The sequence below is a fragment of the Artibeus jamaicensis genome, unplaced genomic scaffold, assembly GCF_021234435.1.
Source record: "Artibeus jamaicensis isolate MK-2021 breed Jamaican fruit bat unplaced genomic scaffold, CSHL_Jam_final scaffold_1283, whole genome shotgun sequence".
NCBI classification, from domain to species: Eukaryota; Metazoa; Chordata; class Mammalia; order Chiroptera; family Phyllostomidae; genus Artibeus; species Artibeus jamaicensis.
In genome coordinates this window covers 15,529,292-15,553,524 of record NW_026522028.1, presented here as the reverse complement: position 1 = coordinate 15,553,524, position 24,233 = coordinate 15,529,292, and the positions used below count along the sequence as shown (strand labels likewise).

General features: G+C 42.5%; 1 protein-coding gene across 4 annotated transcripts in view; it reads right to left on the bottom strand.

Moving 5' to 3' along the window:
* SH3KBP1 (SH3 domain containing kinase binding protein 1) overlaps nucleotides 1–24,233 on the bottom strand; it is a 319,293-nt gene that overhangs the window by 53,379 nt on the left and 241,681 nt on the right. For all 4 annotated transcript variants that reach the window (XM_037157523.2, XM_037157522.2, XM_053655820.1 and 1 more), the window contains 2 exons: nucleotides 13,089–13,196; nucleotides 1,947–1,998 (listed from right to left, as the gene is read on the bottom strand). In XM_037157523.2, coding sequence (XP_037013418.2) covers nucleotides 1,947–1,998; nucleotides 13,089–13,196 — 160 coding nt within the window. The remainder of the gene's footprint in view (nucleotides 1–1,946; nucleotides 1,999–13,088; nucleotides 13,197–24,233) is intronic.

The window sequence follows — 24,233 nt, the reverse complement described above, 5'->3', positions numbered from 1 at the left end:
ATGAATCCCCCAAGTATTAGGTCTCCCTAAATGCACCAATTAGCATTTCCTCTTTACCCATGCAGACTGCAGCGGCTCCCTCCCCTGGGGTCTTCATCGGGACTTCAGGCACAGAAGGACACTTGAAAAATAGCTAATGCATAAAACCAATCACAAGTACTCCTCTGGTTTATGGATTTGGCTGAGTGCTTGACAAACTCCTTACATTACCAGCCCTACGGACACTTGGTACTAGAATCTCAATTCCATGTAGCATCAGAAGCCAAAAGAACTTAAAAAAATTCACTGAACACGTACTTTATTTACCTAAATCTCTTTAATGACTGACTGCAAATTAAACACTGTATCTGATTTCTGTCACTTCTGTATCTGATTTTATTGTGAAATAACCAAACACAAGGAAAGTTGATGATGAGGAAAATATGAATATCTGCCTCCCTGTCACAAAGCGGTTCCCCAGATCATTCAGCAGTGTAAATGAGCAATAATAATCTAGAAGATTAAATGTCCTCTTGTTTTGCCCTCAGGAATCCAGCATAACCTTTGGTAAAAAGTGTTCTGCAAGGATAAGAATCTGACGATTGTGCCACAATCTAGTCTCCTAAGAATAATGAAGAACTCCAGGATCATCCTAGAAACACAGGCGGAATTGACAATCCTACTACCATGAAGAATCCAGTCCCAGTCACATTCTAGGCTATCTGAGCCTTGGGCCACTCAACTCATCAACTTGGCCTCACATCTGTCACCAAGGCCTCTGGGGAAAAGGGTCTTCAGAGACAAGAAAACCAATAGCCTGCTTTGATTTCAGCACAATAAAATATTTGTCTAGCCAGAACCACTAGGTGGCAAAACTAAACTGCTCAATGCAAACAAGAATGAGGGTGGAGCAGAGATGTAATTAACATCCCATTTCAGGGCTTAATCTCTAATTCTCAAAGGTGAAGGGAGCGGGAGTGGAATTTGGGGCCAAGCTGATTTTTCCAACAAACTTGGTGAGCCAAAATAACTTAAAAAAAAAAAACACTCCTGATCAATCTGTAAATAAACCAATCTGGAAATGTATTCATACTTTAAATGCTACAGAAATATCATAATTATGAGTGTATAGAACTAAAAATACACCTACTCTTCTTCTGTCTTAGTTGTTAATTTTGAAAATGTCACATATCTAGTTATTCATGGAGGAATTTCCCCCCATAGCTCATTTTTAACAATTATAAAGAGTTCTATTGGGAAATGTGAATTATCATCTTTATGTATGAGATTCCATTGTGCAACAAGTTACCCAATGTCTGACGGCATCAAGTATTCCCATTCTATTCAACCCTAATATCTGAACTGCACAGAAAAAGCGAGTTAGACTCTTTTCACGATTAAAAAAAGATCACGAGGAAAAGTATTTATTGCTAGAAGAAAAACATGTTTTGTGGGGGGGTAAGTGAAGTAAGTACAAATTTTGGTTACCCACATGGGACAGGCACTGAAAATTTGGTGCCGCTATACATGCACAGTGAGGCCACGACACGTGGGAAGCGGTCCTCCCCAAGCTGACCCTCGATCAGGCAGGGACAGGAGAAGGAGGACAATTAGGTTCTTCCCTCCTCAAAAGCAGTTTATTAAATCAATAAAAACAAAGCAGACAAAACTGGCTTATTCCAAAGCCAAGTCTCTCTGGTCACTCTCTTTGGGAAGCTAGACTTTTTTTCTTTCCTCTACTTCCTTTTTTTTTTTTCCTGTATCAGGGATACACTTTAATGATTTGTTTTTTTTTTTTTAGGAGAAAAAGCAGTTATTTAAAACCTGCCTGTTGAGACCAAGTCATTACTTCCCAATTTGGCAATCTGTACCATCTGAATCTAAGAATCTTCAGCTCTACCAAGGACACTGTAAATACACACAGAGAAAGATGTACATAGTGTTGACTAAACTGAAAGGTAACTTACCTGCCCCTTGCTTGATGACAGGAGCGGATGGAGGAGGTGGCTTCTTGGGTCTCTGGAAAATTAATCAAAATGATGCCACATGAGATTATTGGCATGCCTGGCTTCTGACATAAGGACCACAGATAGTGTTTTCTAGATGTAGTTTGGACAGTCTAGAGAAGCGCTCCAAAACAAAAGAAAAACAGCAATTCTCTCTCTAGGGATGTTAGGTTTCGGCACCTTTAAACAAACACTAAAATACATTCAGTCTGCAAAACAAAACTCTGATGGACTAATGAAACACCATTTCCCCCTTTCTAAATTTGTAACAGCCTCCTGGAAAAGCTTGGCTCAGCAAAAAATGGCCTGAAACCAGCAAGCACAATGGTACTCCTACGCTGAAACCGCATTTGCAATTAAGATTTAATCTGCTGAATAACCAAGCGATTCAGAAAGAGTCACTGGGGTGGCTTTAAATCAGATCTGCTCTGGATGTGGGGCCTTCACCAAAATGCAGGCTCAGGGGCCGGTGAGACTGGGTGGGTTTCTAAGCCTGCTGCCCCTTTCTCTCCCAAGGCTTGCAGGCCATTTGCCAGGCCCCTGCAGACCAGCTGTACCCTAGAAGCTGGACTGGAGCTTCTTTGCCTATCAGACACTAGTTGTTTTACTCTCACATCATGTCACTCTAAGTAGGTGATCGAGGCGGTAATGCAATCAATGGCATTCACCCTGACCCAGTTCTGGGGTATCTGCTTGCTCAGTCTGGTAAGTTTCCTACCAGATTTAACTGTAGGTGAGTGATGGTCAGGCTGGACTTGGCAAGTGATTCAGGCGCTGAGGATCCAGCCAGACTTCAATTCTTGGACACTATTCTTGGATTGGGGATGACGGGGGCCAAAGGCCATCAAAGAACCATCTCAGCATCAAATCATTAAGGAAAGATGGACAAAGGCAGGGTTTGAACATGAGATCCATGTTGCTGCTGACACTTCCCCTGACCCTCTCCAGGCATCATATACTTGTAATTAAAAAAAAAAAAAAACAACCTCACAGACTTTCTTTTGTGTTCTGAAAACTCAGTCCTGTGACATTACTGCAGGGACCAGCAAATGACCACCAGGGCCTGATGCTGTACCAGTGCACAGGAAAAAGGGGTTTTAAGTAAAACCTAGAGAGTGTGATACCCATAAGTCACTTTCTCAGGGTGGGGGTCACAATATGTGGACTCTGGATTCAATGACATTTCAACTCTGCTCTTTACTAGCTGGCTCATTTAGCCAGTTATCTCCGAGTAAGCAGTTTCAAAGCTGGGCAAGAGGTGGGGCCTCAGAATCTGTGATTAAAAATCCTGGCTCTTTCAGCTTTAGCATAAATACTGGGCAAGTGACCTCACCTAGCTGAACCTTCTCATTTATAAAATGGCAATAATACCACCTCCCTCTTAAAGAGGAGGCAGTTTCAAAAGCAGAGGGAGTCAGTAAGCACGACCTTGTTTAATCCTCGTGGCAACTCTGTAAGTAGCGATATTATTATGCCCATTTTGCCGATGAAATAATTGAGGTGTAGAGGGATGAAGGCATTTCCTGAAGTTGCCAGGCTATTAAATAGAGCGAGGGGGGCTGGAAGTCTAGCGCAGAGCTGTCTGACCCACAGAATGCTCTTAAGCACTGTGAAGGGTCCATCCAGCCACAGAGCATCCACAAGTCAAACCATCAGGTGGCTGTAAACCACACACAGAGTTTACAAAAGCACAAGGAACTGTAGTGTGTTAAAATTAGGGTGGGGGGGAACAGGTATCAAATTGCAGCTACACTATGAGCTAAACTATGTTACTATACATGAAAAAGACCAGAAAGCAAGAAATGTATAGTGGTGATCTCTGAGGTTATGAGTGCATACATTGTGTGTCTTTCCTTCTTAATGCTCTTCTGTCTTGTCTACATGCATGCAAATTTGATCATAAAAAAAAGAAAGAAAGATGCTCAGAGGCCACCTCTCCTTGTGCATAGGCCTCCCCCAGATGGATGCTGTGGCTGACAGATGGCACAGTACTCTTTCCTCTTTTGCCGACTCCTTCTAGATCTCTACCCCAACTGCTTCCCTGTTCTTCCTCCCTTCTCTATCTTTGTATAAATTAGACTGGGGACAGATGTGTGTTCACCTAACGAAGGTATCATGGAAACTCTGCCAATTAACCTTCGCTTACCTCAAGATCTAATTTCTTATTCATGAAACTGCCAACACCCTGTGGCCTAATTCTCTCTACCAGGTGCCAACAATGCGTACCCCACAGAAGTCTTCCTCACCTTCTGCTGGTTTGAAAATGTTTGCAACCAATTACACATGAGCCTCCTCTTGCCAAGGCCGTTCCCCCACTGACCTTGCCTGAAACCACAGGGCCCAGATTTTAAAAAAAAAGACAATTACAAGTTATTATGCTTTCCAAGATTACTGTGCAAAGAACAAAAACCCTAAGTGTTGTGTCAAGTTCAGTGTGTGACAGACATGAAATGTGACGGGGCAGAGCACAGGGGCACACTGACACATGACTTGGGGGGTGTTGGGCTAACAGTCAGAGTGTGGAAAGTGTGGTCATGGCAAGTGTGCACTTGAAGGTGGCAGAGGAAGGAGGCAAAGGTGTGAGGTTTAGTTTGGAGCCCTGGCAGTTGCGGAGGAAGGCCAGGCTGTCTTGAAAGGAAGCAGTTGTCTCGAACGGGGCAGTTTTGAAAGGAAGGAACAGTTTGTGAGCTGTCTGCCTTGCATCCACCATGTTTGATCCACACTGGCCAGGTGCCTGATTTGCTTATTAGCAGAGCAGGTTTACAGGTTGTCCTTTTGTTTTTCCTTGACTGACTTCACTCCAATTCCATCAAACATAGCCTTCCTGCCTCCTTAGATGAGAAACGATGTTGCATGTTCAAGGAAGATGTCTTTCAAGGTCATTCTGAACAAAAATCAGGGCCAGGGGTCTATGAAGCTCTAGACCAACCCCCAAATGATTAATAAAGAATTGTACGTGAGCCCACATTGACTTTTTTCTGTTCATGTCATTGGAAGGCAGGGTCATGAGAACCAGAAGGCAGACTGGGTGATTTCCCCAGTCAAAAATTCATCATGGGAGTTCGCAACTCTCAAATAAAAAGATGTAAGTACAGCACTTAGTTGATTTCCCCAAAAATGTCCAGCTGTGACTGGATAAAGGTGATGGGACCACAGGGACCTCCAAGCTAAGCAGCCAGCCATTTTCTCTGTGGTGTTTACCAGTGTTAACTAACTCCTGTAGGTGCCTGCACAGATGGAAACATCTTCAACTCAGGCGAGTATTTTAAGTCATGCATTTTTATTGTTCTATTTATTCTCTTTATCCCTCCCCCCGTGGTGAAAGTAAAGCACTTCAGCTCCAAACTCAGGTGGTTCAGCCTGCTCAGAGGACCGTACAGCTACGCTAGCGCCTGGAGGGACCATGTGAACAGCTAGGTGGTAGCCAAAGTGGGCCCAGGGCTCCCATCTCTCGATGTCCAGACCGTGGCAATTAATTTAAAAAGAGCCAACATAAAAATGTTAAGAACAAAATCAATGAGCCAACATTTTCTGGGACAGCATAATGCCTCCCATGGTATTCACATAATGCAGGGCCCATAAGGCCTGGGTTTAAAGTTGTTGGCTTAGACTGGGGAGCAAACATCATCCTCCAAATGATGTCATAACTAGATTTGATTTTTTTTTTACCATTATTAACAGGAAGGAAATAGACCTGAATGTTCTTCTGGAGTGAAGGCAATGGAAAGTCAAGTTTTGCTTCCTGCAGGCGGGCTTCAGAATTGACTCTGCCCTTTGGCAAGTCTGACCAATCCCAAGTGAAAGAGCTCAACTGGCCTCTCTGGCAGGAATTTTCAAAAGTACTCTATTTAGTTTTTCCTTAATTTCTCCACTGTTATTTTTAATAATGTAGAGGTTTCGAACATATTTCATTAAATTTATTCCTACATATTTGATGTTTTGATGCTTTATTTTGATCCACTACTTGGCCTCTTGAGCCAGTCTGCCTTCAGAGCTCTGGTCCCAGGCATATGGTTTGGTGAAAATAACGAGAGGTGTGTACCCCTGATGGCTGAGTACCCTTTAGGGGCACCTTGTTAGAGGAATACAGTAAGGCTCTGAAAACAAATTTTAGCTTGATTTGGGGCCTTGGGAAGCCCTTCTCCAGGCCTTCAGCTAAGTTTTCTGGAGGTGTCTGTGTGTAAGGCCAGCGAGGGTGATGCAAATGGACAGTTCCTGACCAGGGTACCCCTCATGCCTCTAGAGATGCATGGAAGCTTCTACTCTGTCCTTTTTTCCCCTATCCCTGGTGGATGGGTAAAATCTTTGAGGTTTCCTGCTGGGGCTACACTCGGGTGATGACAGTGTCTCTAACTGCCCCTCTGTACCCTACAAAGTTCCCAGGACAGGAAATCCCCAGGAGCCACCACAGAACCTACTCTTGGCAGTGTCTCTGTCAAGTTTCCTCTCCTTAGCCTCTGGCCTGGTGGCCTACATCCGTGGTCTCCCCTGTGGGTGGGCCCATCCAGATTGCTGGCCTACTGGGTAGTCACCCAGGTTTTGGGATTCAGCTTCTCCCTAAGATCATTCTCAGTTCAACCCTTGGCTCATCCCTTTGCTCCATCCACCCCACCCTGAAAATGATGCTTTAACTCCATGAGCAGACATCAAGTCTGGATAGGAGGATTTGCGTACCTCTTTGTCTGGGAAGAGAAATCTAACAAGAAACCTGGCTTCCCCTTTCTTCCTCTTTCACACCACTACAGAAAAGAGTAACAAGCAGAAGAGGGACAGAAGGAAGGGACACTATACCTTGTTACCAAATGACCAAAAAACAAAGGATTCCTGAGTGCCAACCATGTACCGGGCATGCTGCTGTGGACTGAATGGTTGTCCAAAATTTGTATGTTGAAACTTAGTCCTCATTGTGATAGTGTTTGGAGGTGGGGCCATTGGAAGGGTGATTAGTTCATTCAGGTGGGGCCTTCATGAATGGGATTGGTGCCTTTATAAAAGACACTCCAGAGAGCTCCCTTAACTCTTCCACCATGTAAGGATACAGTGAGAGGAAAGCTGTCTATGAACCAGGAAGGGGGCCCTCACCAGATGCCAAATCTGCCATCACCTTGATCTTGGATTTACTTTCCAGCTTGCACACTGTGAGAAATAAAGTTCTGTTGTTTATAAGCCACTGAGTCTATGGTATTCTGTTATAGCAGCCTGAATGGACTAAGACATATGCTATTAGGTCCCATGAGAGAGAAGCTTGGGACATGGGTTCTGTCAGATTACGGTTCAAATGGGGCAATGACAGCGAATCACCTCGGGCAATAGTACAGTGATTGAGGGGTTTAACTGGGAGAGCACAGGCTGCAAGTACCAAGAGAGAAGAGAGAAGGAGCATTGTCCAGGCCACTTCAGGGAAGCTCAGTTAAGGCTCCATCGTTAGTCAGTCCTTGGATGACATTAATGCCCTGACAAATCCCTACCTCGGCAGGTAAAAGAACACAGAAAACTCAATGTATGGGCAAATAATATGTGGGTGAATTTTTTTGTAATGCTGCTTATTAGAAGCACATACTTATTTATTTTTGGAGGACTAAATGCAGGGAAATCATTTACTGGACATCTTTAGAAATTAGAAAGAGTAGTGGTTCTCAAAAGGCTGAAATACATGACTAGGAACAAAGGAAATTTGGACTGAGAACAGTTTTATAAACTGAGTTGTCAGGTGGTAGGAGCTAAGGAAAGGGTCCTCCTAAGAGCTGGGAAAAGAGAGCGCAGTCACAGTTAAACCAGCAAAATTTACCTATAGTGGATCAGCCATTATGGGAATCAAGGAAGAGACTTCCTTTCCTGTAAAAGCTGGAACCTGCAAAACTCCTGCTGAGTGATCTAGAATGATCTCAGGAGTTGCAGTTGAATAGAAGATCTTAATATTGGCACACAATTGTGATTGAGAACATGGGATACCTATTTGATTGTACCACAATGTGTCTGGAAATTGATGTTGAATAGGAAGGGTCTGGTCAGCCATGAAAAGAGAAAAATGGAGCGTTGCTGAGGCTAAGGGTGCAGCGCTTTTGCAAGCATCATCTGGGTTTAGCTAAATTCAACATAGAGTTAGTTCCCTTGGTAAATCTTTCCTTCTAGTGCTTGAGAGGGCCTCAAGCTATACCTGTGAGGCCCTTCATGAGGACAACTAGCTCCCCTTTGCTTTCATCCCTTGCTTTCCCAAAAAGCACCAACTAAATGGTGGTTTCCTGTAGAATCTGGCCTCTAAGGAATCAGGCCCACAAGGAACAAATGCCCAGGGCAGGTAGACCCATACTTTCCAGATAGGCTGATGTTTCAGTTCTTGTTGCAATTTATAAGCTGGCAGTCAGCTCCCCAAGTGTAAGTCTCTATGAGTTGGCAAATGTTAGCGTGTATCAGTCACGGGCATGTTTAGAAATCTTGGAGGGTGGATTTCTGTATCCCTGGGGCTGGAACATTCAGTAAGGAAACACCTATGGGAAATTTAGCAATGTCCTGATTTGTGACATGGCCCAAACTCAGAAGAGCCCTCCCAGTCAATGCATGTTAGAACTGTAACACCCTGTGGTGATCTGAACAGTTTCTCTTAAAAGGATTGGAGCCTGTGACTTTCTGAAAACACTCTCTTTCAGAACCATCTTATTACAGAAAACTTCTAATTTCGTTAATGACAGTGGGAAGTTGTTTCTGCTGTTCTTAAGAGTCCTTGGTCCCCATTTCCCTTCAGTAATAATGACAGAGCACTGCTTCATTAGAGCTCTTGGAATATTTAATCTTTCCATTCTGAAATTCAATTTTACTGTCAAGGCTCCAAATAAACAGCCAGTGAATTTAGGTTCTCTGATAAATAGCCTACATGATTACTCTGAAATATGCACTAAGAGATCAATGGGTGGTCTCCAGGAATATCTTGAGGAAAAGTTCCAAAGTGTCTGCCACCCTGGTGAGAAAATTCACTGAGCACTCTCTGACAGGAAGACTACCCCAGATGCAGCAGCCATTGTGATGATGATGCCCAAGAAGAACTGGATTGCCATTTATGAACTCCTATCACGAGGCTATGTGAAAGAACAGTTTTCCTGGAGACATCTGTACTGGTACCATACTAATGAGGGCATCCAATATCTCCACGATTACCTCCACCTGCCCCCTGAGACTGTGCCTGCCACTTTGCACTGCACCCAACCTGAGACTGGTAGGCCAAGGCCCAAAGGTCTGGAGGGTAAGCAACCTGCAAGACTCACATAAGGGGAAGCTGAAACCAACTCCTACAGATGGACCACTGTGGCCCCCGGTGCTGACAAGAAAGCTGCGCCAAGGCTGGGTCAGCAACCTAATTCCAGTTAAGAGACAGATTTGGTCACAGACACGGTCAACCACCTCAGTAAAGTTGGAGAGATTATTTTGTGTTGAATAAACTTGTGGTCAGAAAATTTAAAAAAAATCCAAAAGGTCCTGTGGTGCCCACCTGAATGCACACCTCAGCAGAAAGTACACCAACCTTGTGGGAATGCTTAAGTAATGCCTACTGATTCAAGAGGTCTGCTGTTGAATGAATGCTATGTGCTGCTGTTTATCCTAATCATCACAGATCGTCTTTTCTGGGTGAATGACTGCAACCCCAGCCACTGGCAAGATAAGATGACATCTGCTGAAGCCAGTGGCAGAATAATGTTTCAGACTCTGTCATTCACATAGTGCCTTTGTGTTAATGATTCTAATCATCTTTACATAGTCAACTCAGCATATGACAGCCCCATCTCTAGTCACATTGTCATCACTAACTCACCACTACTCTGGGTGTGGCAATAAAGGCTGGTATAACAACCAATGCCAAGCTGGTTGGCTGGTTTTATAGGCCAGAACGGATGAAAAAGGATGCAGTGCTTTGAATTTTCTAAACGCTAAATGTCACATTATATAATCACTTCTCAGCTGTAGGTATTACTTTGTCTGACAGGTATGGCTATTGTTTCTCTAAAACTGGGTTTTCTGCTTCTTAAGAACAAGGTTAAAACACCTATCAGAGATATTGGCTGCTTGTCTCAGGCTGGAGAGATGCCCACGGGGCCCCCAAAAGCATGCAAGCCTCAGTGAGCAAGCCAACATGAGTCCACCCATGGCTGACAACTTCACTCTGAGTGGAAAACTTCTCTTAATACCTTAAGTAAAAAGCAGACCTTCTAGAAGAGTATGCCATGGAGCCTCTCTCACCTGAGTGAAGTTATTGCCCAAGGAAATAGGACTGGGAACTAGAAGGAAGGATGTCATCGTGTAGGCAGCCACAGGCTTTGCCCATTTGTTAAAAAGAATGATCTAGACTCTACCTTCGCCTTCAAAATCATATTACCACAATCAAAACCAAGGAGGCGGCAAATGTCTAGTAAGGCAAACACACTTGCTAATTGCCATGAAGGTGTTGGCCTTCAAATGCTTCTGGACATGAGCACCTTTTCTCAGGTTTGCAAAGGGTGGTGAGAAGGGTGAGATGGGTACTGTGGATGATCCCCTTGCCTGCACTCCCTGGGGAAGGCCCACCCTCATGTCCTTTTGGAAAAGTGTGGCAGGTTTCTACAGCCCTGAATAGAAGACCTACAGTCCAATTCCAAGCTCACAAGGGCAGCAACCATGTGTACTCTTCACTTCCCTTCAGTCAGCCTGGTAGCCAGCCCAGAGAAGGGACCCAACAAACACAGACTGAATGAATGAACATAAAACATAATTGTCATACAGCAGATCCTGAAAAAAATATATAAGAAATCACATGAAGACTGTCCCATTCTGTGCTCACTAGTCTCTACAAATATTTATTATAAGGCACTAGATTTCTTAGATTCATTTGGATTCCCAGGGAAGCCCACCAAGACACCAAGATAATTCTGTGGTGAGTTGACCAGCTGAAGCAAAAAGAACCAGAGGCAGGCTTCTATCATTACTGCAGAGCTGTAGTTGGAGCCTTCCCATACTTGTAATAGTAATTACAAAGACTGCAATAGATCACACGCATGGGATGTTTAGTAACTACCAGGTGCTGTGCTAAGGGATTCATATGCATCATCTCAGATGATCTTCTCAAGAGTTCAACAAGGTAGGTACAATTGTTCTCACAGTTTTGTAGATGAGAATAATGAGGCTTAGAGACATTTGATGAGTTGGCCTTGAACTGAACAAATACGTGACAAAGCCAAGATTCAAGCCAAGGTGTATCAAATGCTACAGCCTAGACTCACAACCAGCATACTCTTTAAACGTTTGCCAAACTTCATTCCTGTGTCTTACTGTTTCAAAACATTTACTATGTAGTTTTGACTAAGGATTAGCATCTGTTTTTGTCAGGGATGATTCTGGCAACTGATAACCCACCACTGTGATAGACTGTCATCAGTAAAAAAGGCTCAAGTGATTTTATTTGGTGGAAAATTTCTTTACCAAATGGTCAGCTCCTCTCTGTTCTGTGGATTTATTTCCCTCCTAAAAGATGGTTGGAAACTGGAAAGTGGGATTGTCATTACTCAAAAAAATACCTGCTTCTAGACCAGCACTTCCAACACTAATGTGCAAAGAGATCACGTGAGGATCTTGTTAAAATGCAGGATCTGATATACCAGGTCTGGGGAGAGGGGGTCTGAGTATTTCTTTTTTATTTAAGATTTTATTTATTTATTTTTAGAGAGAGGGGAAAGGAGAAGAAACAGAGGGAGAGGAATAGCAATGTGTGGCTGCCTCTCAGGTGGCCCCCACTGGGGACCTGGCCCACAACCCAGGCATGTGCCCTGACTGGGAATCAAACTAGTGACCCTTTGGTTCACAGCCCTTGCTCAATCCACTGAGCAACACCAGCCAGAGCCTGAGTATTTCTAACAAGCTGATAAAGTGTGGTTTATGAACTAGCAATAAGTATCAAGGGTCTAGAAAACACCAGGAAGCAGAATCTACATTCTCTGGACCCCAAACTCAATTCTGAGAGAGACTAACAGATGTGGAACAGAACATCCTTCAGCTAAACAATACAAGAAACTAAGCTACAAAAAGTCTAAAGGGTATGACCTTAGGCTTCAAATCAATCTAACAATTTATGGGGCATAATCTTGGTAGGCACTGACACCATCTAGCTTCTAGAACAATTACATCCATTCATCTAAGCAGCACATATACCATCAATGCTGTTTAGTATCCTTGGTAAACAATCCTCCAGTCTTGTAGCTACCCTACCCGAACCTCATCTCCGTGGGAATGGTGATGGGTCAAGGTCAAGTTCATGTTCCAGTAAACAGAGCCCTCATGGGCATGAAGAGGGCCTAGGCCAAGAAAGGCATGAAGAAGTCTTGTGAAAGTCTGAGCAAAGAGCCCTGAGGTACAGAACAGGATGGATAAGACCAAATTGCTGCCCCCTTATAAATGTAAAGTGCTTCTAACTTTTCAACATTTTTTTTATAACACAGCAGAGAAACAATACACCTGAAGTGAGGCAAACAAAGATGAACTGGCTCATTTGAACAATGACATCATATAATGGGGCCCCAAACAGTAAAAAAAAACAGAGATCAGACGTATGTATATATCGGATCAGAGGGATGTGTGTATACATGTCCATATATGTGCATATGCACATAGAGTATAAGATTAGCAGATCTTGTTCTGCATCCTCAGCTTCACAATGTATTTTTTTAGTCACTTCCACAATACTGGCTACTTCACCACCCCCAAGGACCTGCTACGTAGATGCTTGGAAGTCCATTTACCAAATGGACCACGCAAGGGTTCTTGCCATTTATTCAGGTGCTTAAATCTGTAGGTAACATACACAGTGCTTTACATACATTATCTTGTTTATTCATGTAGCAACCCTACAATTAGGATCACTGATGCCAACTGACACACAAGGAAACTGAGGCTTGCTGAAATTAACAAACTTGTTCACAGTCACATGGGCAGCCAAAGACTCAAAACCTGGATTCATCACACTAAAATGTCAGTGTTCTTCAATAATACACCAAAACTCCCCGATCTTACATCCCGAGTCCCATCAGGGAAGCCACAATTCCAACAGCACACGCAGCACAGCAATCAAAAGCCACAAAGACTTACATTCCCCTCCTTTTCAAAGTCCGGTGGAAGCAACTTCACGAAGTTATCAGGGAACACTCCTCGTCTCCCGTTGAGCTCTCCTTCCCACCAGCCTACATCAATGCAGTCCTAAAAAACAAGAGAGCAGAGAGTGAGAAATGGGGCAAGCATGCTTAGAGAGGTCTGACATCCTTTTTAGATAGAATGAGGGCCCTTTCCTTGAGGCCACTATCCATGTGACAATGGTTACTAAGGCTCGGTCAGCACAAACCCCAAAGTCAGAGGGGAAAACAAAAGCTCAAGTGTGCTAGAGCTTCTGGCTGGGACTCAAAACCTGCTGCTGCTTTTCAATGCCCTGAATCAAAAGATCTATTTTCTCCCCCTTTAAATATTGGAAGGTATATATTTTCTTCATTTTAACTTTACTGAAATAAAAATATCCCATTAACTGCAAACGTGGCTTAGAAAATATCACATGCAGAAATGTCCTCTTTGATTAGCTTGTCACAAAGCTTGTTGAAATGAAAGAGGGCTTTCTGACGCTCAGCCAAGCATAGGAAAAATCATACTTTCTGCAAGCTCATTAATGCACCAACTGTCCTTCACCTTCCCATTTTGATGTGGATGGGACACAATTGTCATCATGAAAAGCCCTTCCCCCACTTCACAGAACTCTATTTACCAAATAAATGAGTAAATCTATTAATATATTTTTTCTTCCAGATCAAACCTGCTTCCCTGTGAATAATCCCTATTTTGTTCATTCACTCATCAAACATTTACTGAGTGCTGACTCTGTGCCAGGTGCCAGCGAGAGAGCTGACCTTTGTCAAGCTTCCATCCTCACCCTCACAGACTCATGGTTCTCCTTATGCCACAAAACCACTTCTAGTTTTCCCCATATCCAATTGGTTGGAAATCTGATTTGTTCTAGTTTTATAACCTATCTTGCATTTGTCCTCTGGGTCCAATTCCACATCTACTGCTCCAATCCAAGGGCCACATGGCCTGCTGTAAACTTCCTCACTTGGGCATTTCCTCCTGCCCAGTATATGTACAATATACACACCACTGTCAAGGAAGCATCTTTGGGTAACAGTCTAATCCTCAGACTGTATCAACAACTTGTAGCTAAAGCTCAAAATGAGTGAAGGCTTTAAAAAAAATACACCTGAAGCAGGAAATGCTGAAGGAAGTGAGGAGACCATGCTCAGGGCTCATGGAGAGACCTACTCATGGTCCTCCACAACACCATGGGGTTGGGGAAGGGGCCAGGAAGGCTCAAGCAAAAGATGTGCAGCTGGCCTAGGACTTGGCTCTTGGGCCCTGGAGGCCATGGCTTATGTATCTCATTTGTGCCTTTCTAGAGCATATATCCCAGCAAGAAGAGGAACGCATCTGATTTTTCAGCATTCTACCCCCCAGCCCATTACACAATGGTTTCTTAATCACAAACTCTAAATTCTAGTCCCAACCAACACCACAGAACAGACACTTGAAGCAATCAAGTTCTGATTTACCCACAACAATACGAGGTTCAAAAGATTTCCAACATGACAGCATGCTTATCTTCCCTGGAAAATGACAATGAAAAGTCCAGGTAAGTATTCTGGTCCTGATCCTATCACACCCCCTATACAACCTGGTATCAGACCCTAAAGAAGGGATTCATGAACAGGGGTGGTGGTGACAGGATCGGATGGTGGCCTCTTGAGGCTCTTCCAACATCGAGATCTCACATCATGAACAATACCAGAAAAGTTTATGGGGCTGGAATGTGCTTACTACTAATTGTTAGAAATTGTTTTCAGCTACAAGGATCTGCTTCTGTGGAAATGCCTGGCACATAGTTTTTCCTCCTCTTTTTGTAGACAAGTCCTTCTCATCTTCAAAACCCACTTGAAACACACCTGTAGGAAGGTGACTGCGATGAATGCTTTATCTTTTCTCTAAGACTCATAACTGTGTTAATTTGCACTTCATGAAATTTGATTCAACACATCTATTCAATGCAAAATACACTGAAGTTCATCTGCAAGCACTGAACATTAAACGTGATCCCTTACCCCAGAAAGCTCAGAGATTTACATGAAAGACAGACACACGATACTATACAAGATCCTTTTTGGTAGCAGGTATCAGCCAAGAGTTCTGCTACCAAAGATGAGAGAATCATTAATAGCTTTTCAAATAATCTTAAATCTTTTCACACATGAAGGGTTTGGTTACTTGACACTGGATTTCCTTCACATTCATTTCCGATCATTTGGTACAGAATTATGTCCATAAAGGGCACCCAAATATTGTGTAGTGCTACATTTCTTTTAAAAGGTAATTTGACTTTGGGTAGTGAACACACAGTGAGATATACAGATGATAGAATTGTACCATAGAATTGTACACTTGAAGTCTATATAAACTAAACCCAATACATTTCATTTTTTAAAAAGACTTTCTTTCACACTTTGTAAATGATGCAAATCCATGCTTCACCCAAGTCTTATATAAGGAGTAACCCAAGAAGCACTGTAAAGAAGCCTTTTGCTTCGTATGTGAGGGGAAAAAATGAACGTTTTAATAAGAAAAATCATAATCAGAATAACTTTAGAACTGATGTATGCCTACAGGGGAAAACAGTGCATATGACATAATTATTATATCTCCCATCAGTGGTGAATGGCTTAAATGGCTCATCTATGCTTTGTTCTTAAGGAAAACACTAACAGCTCTAATTATTGTGTAATTCAAGGTAAGAGAGGGAAAGGACAAGATAGAATACAGTCTAATTGTTCTGATGAGTATAAGGACAAACACAAGGCTCCTGGATGAGATAAGCACATTCAGAGAAGAAAACTGTCAATGTGACTTAGAATGTTAAGAAAAGTGCAAACAGAGGCCTTGTCGCAGGACAGAAAACAGCCACAGGGTCAAGATGTCCACAGTGGGATGTAGACTTACAGAGGGCGGAGGCTTTTTTTTTCCTAGCAAAAGCAGCTAATTTAAGGGAAACAAACAATTTTGACAGCAAAATGAGAAGTGAAAATAAGTCCTCCTCAACAAACCAGACAAAACAACTAGTCTTTGATGGCAGAGATGAAGAGAGAATTATTAGGAGGAGGACTGTGCTTCCTGAAATGTAAAAGAACAGCAAATTCAATTTATTTACTGAGAACGTGAAATATGCAAGATAAAAGAGGGATTTGGGGAAAAAAGAAGATCACTGTGTCCTCGTGGCATGCCCAAGTGCAGAGCCCAGTGGGAGACACATACACAGTGAACGATATGGCACAGACATACTGGCAAGAGTGCTAGGCTGGATTTCAAAACAAGTGGGACCCAGACAAGCTGGGTAGCCTGGAAAGTGAGAATGAGGACAACAACTGAGGCAATGAGAAAGGTTAAGGGCAAGATCACCAAGTGTGAAGAAAGGGAAAACAGAGAGTAGGTCACAGAAGGGAGTATCCAAGAACTGGTGCCTAGAGCAGTGATTTTCAATCTTTCTTATCCCGTGGCACATATAAGCTAATTACTAAAATTCTGCAGCACAACACAAAATATACTTCCTGTCAATCTGACAAAATAATAGGTATAATTTTGATTCATTCACACTGGATGGATATTGTTGTGTTGGCTGTTGTTATTTGTAATTTGACAATCTAAGGGAAAAGAGGTCAGTGTCCCTGACTAAATAGTCAGCTATTGCAGGTTTTTAAAAAAGTTTTCATTTATTTATTTTTAGAGAGAGGGAAAAGGAGGGAGGAGGAGAAGGAGAGAAACATCAATGCATGGCTGCCTCTCACATGGCCCCCACTGGGGACCTGGCCCACAACCAAGGCATGTGCCCTGACTTGGAATCAAAAACTATTGCATGTTTTAAAAATTCTTGTGGCACACTGGTTGAAAATCACTGGCGTAAAGGCAGTGCTTGACTCTCAGAAGGTTCCCAACCAATGTCTATTGAACAGTGATGTGTGAAGTGAGTCAGGATGGCATGCATGTGTGACAAGGGCTGAATTGTGAGGCAGATGGTTCATGATTTGTGAGGCTACAATGTCATCAGGGTGGACATGGATGTCCCCAAGGAGGATGGCTGGAGGTGGATGAAGGCAAGACAGTGAGGCAGTAGCTGACCACTGAGGAGAAGGACAATGTGGCTAAACTACTGGAAGATTTTAGGGTGACCATATATTTCCAAACCTGGGACACTAGAAATAATTACACCAGAACCATAGGCATAACCTAAGATGATGGTTACCCGGGCGGGTTTTGAGATTCCTGCAAGGATGAGGAAAAAGCAGCAGTAGGCAGGTGAATTAGGCAGGAGTTTTCAGTGGGAAAGAGTCAAAGATCAGCATGTAGATGACAGCTTCCAGAAGAAGGATGATAGACAAAAGCAGAGTAGGGAACCCTCTCTGAACCCTCATCGAGTAGGGAGTATGGAAAGAATTCTATTTCTGACACAGAATGTTCACTCTTCTATGATCAAGTCCTCAAAAATGGCCAAAATGCTTCTCTATGCTTCATTACCAGGCAGATTTTAGAGTAAAATACGCTATTTTTCCTTGTAAGAGACAAATGACTTTTTAAAAGGAATGAATATGCACAGCCTGAGGTGTGCTGTACTCTGACTTCTATGTCCTTTACTATCTTGGGTGATCCAAGATATCTCACCCCAGAGTGAGAGGGAAGAGAGCAAAGTTGGGCCATCTGATACATACTTGGTCCGCTAGTGATAAAAACTCTAGGTCTCAGGTTATTCATATACGTGAAAATCTTTGTAAGGTGTAAAGAGCAACAGGATTTCTGGTTGACTGTTACTGTCATTACTGTGACTCTATGGACTGGACCCAGAGACCTTGAGGGACAACGTGGCTTGAAAGGCTTCTTAATTAAGCTCACATGCCATTTGTCATGTGACTCAGCACCATCCTCAGGCGACACCCCCTGGCAGCAGTTCACATACTTGGAGGAGGGCCGAGGGGAGGGATGCCAGGGCCTCAGGGTGTGTCTGAGGAAGGAGGCGTTGCCCAGACCCCAATGCCATGCCTGAGTCTGCTTGACCCTGCCACAAGGCCCCTGACAAACTTGGCTGAAGTGTTCTTTCCCTTCACAAATATATATTGACAGGGACCAGCTAAGAGCTACTCCCTGATATACAACTTGTCAGCAGGAAATCACCAGGGAGCCCTGGTGTGTCTGCTGCTAGTCTGTACACTTCAAATCTTTACGAGACAAACATGTCACCTGGCTTACATATTGGTTAAAAGAACAGAATAAGCCACAACTTCATCTCAAACTGCATTTTGTCAAGAGTACCAAATGACATATTAGCCTTGGCCATTGTGGCTTAGTTGGTTGGAGCATTGTCCTGTACACCAAAAGGTTGTGGGTTCAATTCCCAGTGAGGGGGCATACAAGAGGCAACTAATCGATGTTTCTCTATCATCTCTCTCCCCATCCCCCTAAAATCAATGGGCATGTCCTTGAGTTAGGATTTTATATAAATATTAGAGCAGTGTTTCACAAACATGGCTGCACATTTAGAATCACCGGGGAATTTTTTAAAATCTTAATGCCTAGGCTATACCCCACACCCATTAAATCAATTTATAGTGGGGGATGGGACCAGGAAATCAGTGTTTTTTAAAGGTCCTTCTAACGTACAGGTTGAGAAGCAATGATTTAAAGCACTGCTTCTCACATTTTAATGTGAATGCTATACACTTGGGGAGCTTGTCAAAATGCCAATTTGGATTCACTAGGTCTGGGATAGGCCTGAGATTCAGCATTTCTAACAGGTCTCTGGGTGACATCAATGCTGCTGGACCACAGACCACACTTTGATTCTCAAAAATGGTACACTCCTTGAAAACAAAGATCTTATCTTTCCACCTTTTGTAATCACCTTTGTAGCACAGTGCCTGACAAATATACAGTCAGACTAAATGTTGGTTGAATGGATAAACTGATGGATGGTTCCATCTTCCCTCAGACTATTAACTTACTACTCTCAATTTCCAACATTAGAAGTGAGGTCAAGTTGAATGAGGCAGACATAAATTACCTACACAAGAATGCTTCATCTACATGACCAGGCTTATCTGTTGATCTGTTCTGAATTTACTATTTGCGGATAATTGTGGCAACAATTTAAAAGGTACCTCAAAAAGGCAGGCAATGTTCCCTCAGACATCATTATAAGTGCCCTATTTGAGTTCAGACAGGAGCATATAGCTTAGAAATGAACATATCAAACCAAAGAAAATGAAAATGGGTTCACTAGTTGGTCCAAATGAAAAAGAATAGTCACTTCTCCTGGTAGTCAGCTGTCCCCACACTTCCTAGTACCAATTTCCCAAAGGTTATCCACTGTGCTGGCTGTTCTCCATGACCTTCTGTGATGACTGAGTTATCATTCGTAGAGAAAGTGAGTATAATTTTGGTGTAGCTGTTAAGTGAGCCTCGTAGTGCCCAGAGGGGATTTCACGCCCTCGGCATCCCACCAGCAATACGGAAAGTGCTGTTTAATATTTACTAATGAACGCCTTCTTGCACGGAGCTTCAGGGGGTCTGTTGAGAGAAAGCTCCATGGAAGCCAGAGCCCAGGAGCACTCAGCTCAGCCTCTGTTAACACCTCCCCAAGAGATGCAATTATTCAGCTTGGCTAGGATATCTGCTCAGAATTTCCAACATCCCCATAACCCAGTTACTAAAGCAGGCTCATCAGTGCACAGTTTATGAGGTCACAGGGTAAAAAAGAAAACTATGGTCTATTTCAGTGTCAGCAGAAATGCCTGGCAGACCACAATTAATAAAGGAAGCCAAGGAGACAGGCCAGGGACAAGTCCCCTCAAAAATATGTTACACTCCAAATGTCAACATCCTAGGATCATGGGGGCTCAGGCAGTCATTAATGGTTTTGTGACACTGGAAAGTTGTGACCTCAAAGAGTTCATCTACTTGTTTTTAAAAATCCAGACTTGTTATTGGACAATAACATACAAGTTTTGCTATACCGGCTTCTGATTTTTTCATTTTACATATTGTAAAACTGGTAACAAAAAATTGGGTACTAGAAAAACATCAGTAATCAAGCTTTCTTTTGATTGTGCCAATATTAACTGAAACATGTACTGATGCTCGAAAATTACCGAGACGAGCCTCGACTTTTAATGGTTCAACTTGATTTTTCTACTTTACGATGGTATTAAACTGCTATGCATTCAGTAGAAAACACACTGGAAATTTTGACATTTTTCTGGACTAGCGATATGTGGTATGATGCTCTCTCGTGATGCTCAGCAGCAGCAGTGAGCTGCAGCTCCCAGTTGGCCATGTGATTGTGAGGATAAACAACTGATAATCTACAGTGTGTGCATTGTGTGAGGTGATTTTGCCCAACCATAGACTAATGGAAGTGTTCTGAGCACAGTTAAGGTAGGCCAAGCTACGCTATGATATCTATATGTTAAGTATATTAAATGTATTACAGTATTTTCGACTTATGACAGGTTTATCAAGACTCAACGTCATCAAAAGTCAAGAAGCATTATTAGTATTCAGAAACGCCCTCATGTCTTTTATAAGCTACCTATACTGTACCTCACATTTTCCTGCTTCTTCATATATCTAATAATTTGTGATTGTATGTTCTTAACAACTGTGCATATTATATTGCTGATAGGCTGGATTTGGTTGTCTTCCTTCTAAGAGTATTGAGTTTTGTTATGGTAGGCAAGTTATCTTCTGATCAGCCTCAGTTGTCAAGGCTTGGTTAGGCTTTGTTAGGATAGGTCTGGTGGAGTGCTACTCCTATGGCTGCCCTTTTTTGGTTCTCAGTTGGATACCAGACATGTTCGGCAAGGTTTTTCTATTCTTCTTGGCCAGAACTCTCATCTCTCCCATCACTGGTGACCTCTGAGATATACACTCAGCTCACAGCCCACCCCACCCCCACACTCCCTGTACTTATTTTCTGCCAGGCCTGGTAGAATCTTACCCTATTGATATACTTAGTATTTGGCCAAAGACTGAGAGGGCCCCTATAAATAGCCTTTCTGGAGCTCTTTCTGTGTACAGCTCACTCCTCTGAAGTTCCCTGCCCTGAAAATTCCAGCCACCTTGGCAGTCCTGAATTACAATTTGTTTCCTCCATCCAATGTGTCTTCTGTTCTCTGTTTGGGCTACTGCCCTGTGTTAAAAACTAAAACTTAACCCCAGGCAAAAACCCAGGGTTGATGTGGAACTCACTGTATGCTTCTCTTCTCTCAAGCATCACATCCCTGTGCTGTGTGTCATCCAGTGCCTGAAACAACCCCTTCAAGCATTTTGTCCAATTTTAAAGTTGTCCATGGCAGGCAACTAAGTCTAATAACCTTTACTGTATCATGGGCACAACCAGAAGTTATATTCTCATTTAAAAATGGTTTATTTAATTAAAATACATTTATTTTATTCTAGATATAATAGAACTTTATAAGCTCTATTTTGAAAAGTCTAAGCTATTTCAAGGTCTAATTCCCAAAAGAAGTCCTAGAGAAAGAATTTCTGAAATGAAGATACATACACAGGTTTTTAATTATCTTCTAGTTTCCCTTGCTAGTCATACATACCCTTCTCTAACAAGGAAGGTGAACTATTCCCTGAGGAAAGTAGAGTCATTGTTAAACATCTTTATATGGCAAAGTTAAATACATGCAGTAAGTTAGTGCCGTCCAATCCTTTTTAGATAATGGCACACATATAAAATGATAATATTTTGATGACATACTGCTGGAGGCCAAACATTGTTAGAGGCCATCAGCCCAGAGGGGCATTCCAACCACCCAAAGCCCTTCCCATCCACCCTGGAGAGCTGGGGAGATCACTATCCTACACTCCTACAACCCACTCCTAACACATGGTTAGGGAATGGTATAGAAGTAACCTTGGAGTCCAAAAGTCACTAACTAAGAAATGAGAAAAAGGCCAAAACCAAATCTCAGGCCCCAGAAAGAGAACAGAGCTTCCTTCCACAGGCATTAGGGGAGGCTGCAGGCAGGAATCAGGAAGATAGGAGACCATACAGAGCAGATGCCCCAAAGGTCACAGTGCTCACACCCTGTTTCCCTCTTAGAAATAAATGCCTCTCCTAGAGCCTCTTCAGAGAACAGCAGCCAACAGCTACTGCCATATTGGTGCAGCTCCAAGGTCCCCACTCATATTGAGCATCTCCTGGAGTCATGGGGCATGGCCGTATAGTTTGTACACAATGATGTACAAGAACTGCTTACTCATTTCATTATCTCATTTGCAGCTTAAATAGTCTTAGCTCTCAGGAAATGTTTATGTGTTTACCCTTTTTATAATAGTAGAATGAAAGACTTCCTACCCCCATAAGTCCACTTCAAAAATCAGTAAGCATGAGAAAAGGAAATGTTTGCAGAGAGGGCCTTTCCTGTGTATTTGTAATCTGGTTAAGCATGACAAGAAACAGTAACATATAAGGGCACGAGAACAAGTCATACACAAAATGCAAATCACTAAGGCAGCACTTTACAACTTTTTGTTGAGTTAAACATGATCATATATTTGAAGTTATGTAACAATGTTTTCCTAGAAATTTCTCATCTTCTATTTATTAGGTCATTTACATGCACATGACCATTTAATGCTAAATTTTAAAAGCTGTTTCTAATGGCACCTGCAGCTCATCCAGAGCACATGGCTAATGGCACAATTCACCTCTCAAGGATGTACATCCTACAGCTGAATTTTCATTTTCATTTATGTTTGCAGAACTATATTGAGACTATATTTGAATACATGCTTTTCTTCCATTAAAACGATAGTAGATATAATAAAAGATAATTTTGCTTCATTGACAAAGACACTGGCAATTATAAAGCATCTTCTGTGCCCTGGCCAGCATGGCTCAATTGGTTGGTGTATTGTCCCATAACCGAAAGGTTGTGGGTTTGGTGCCGGTCAGGACACGGTTTTGATCCCTGGTCCAGCCATGTACAATCCCCAACCTGGGTATATGGGGGGCAACCAGTCAATGCTTCTCTTTCTCATCAATGTTTTTCTCTCTCTCTAAAAGCAATGAAAAAGAATGCATTCAGGTGAGGATCAAAACAAAAAATGAAGGATTTTTTGTTATGTTTAACAGATTTTTATAGCTCCTGCACCACTCGTAAGAGACATAAAGATGGTGGTGAGAGTAAGGCTGAGGGTGAGGTGAGGATGAGGTTGGAGGGTGAAGGTTCAGGAGTATCTTCATTTCATAGATTAGCACTGGGAAGGAATAACAGGTTGAAGGACATAGGCATGATCATTATGAAGGTCAAACACATGTAAGCTAGTTGCAGCCACTATTGGTAAATTCCTAAATTACTACTTTCTATCTCTATTCTTTACCAGACAAATCTACATTTAAACATTTCTATTAGGAAAAGTTCTTTCCTGGCATAATAATTTGCTTGGAGTCTTTTTTCTCCTTATACTCAGCAAATTTCACTTCAAGGCCTGTGCAGTGAAAAATACAATTCCTAGGTCAAATCCAGGCCCTCAGGCTGCGCAACACAGTCCAGGCCTGACTGGTTGAGTGTGGTTACATTTGTTTGCTACCTTGGGGGAGAAGGAGCACAGGGGCAAGGGGATAAGAGGGCAGGAAAAGGCTCTGATATGGAGATTCATGGTCTTGTATTCCACAGGACACTCCCAGGAACACTCAGAACCAAACCAAGGTCTTTGAAGTTCATGCAATTACATGGACCAACCAACAACATTCTCTTAACAGTATCTTTGTAGAGCAAAAGTTCTTAATTTTGCCGAAGTCCAATTCAGCAGTATTTTCTTTCATAGATTGTGCTTTTGGCATCATGTGTAAGAACTCTTTTCTCCTATGTGTTCATAAATAACTTCTTATGTTTTACACGTAGATCTGTGGTTCTTTTTGTGTTAATATTTGCATCATGTGTTAGGTTTAGGTTAGGGTTCATTCACTTGTTCTGTTTGTGGATGTCCCACTGTACCAAAAGCATTTCTGGAAAAGATTATCCTTCTTTCTTAAATTTTCTTTGCGCCTTTGTTGAAAATCAATTGGCTGCAATTTTATGGGTGTGTTTCTAGATAGTCTATTTCAGGGGCCAGCAAGCTATAGTCCCTGGGACAAATCTGGCCTGT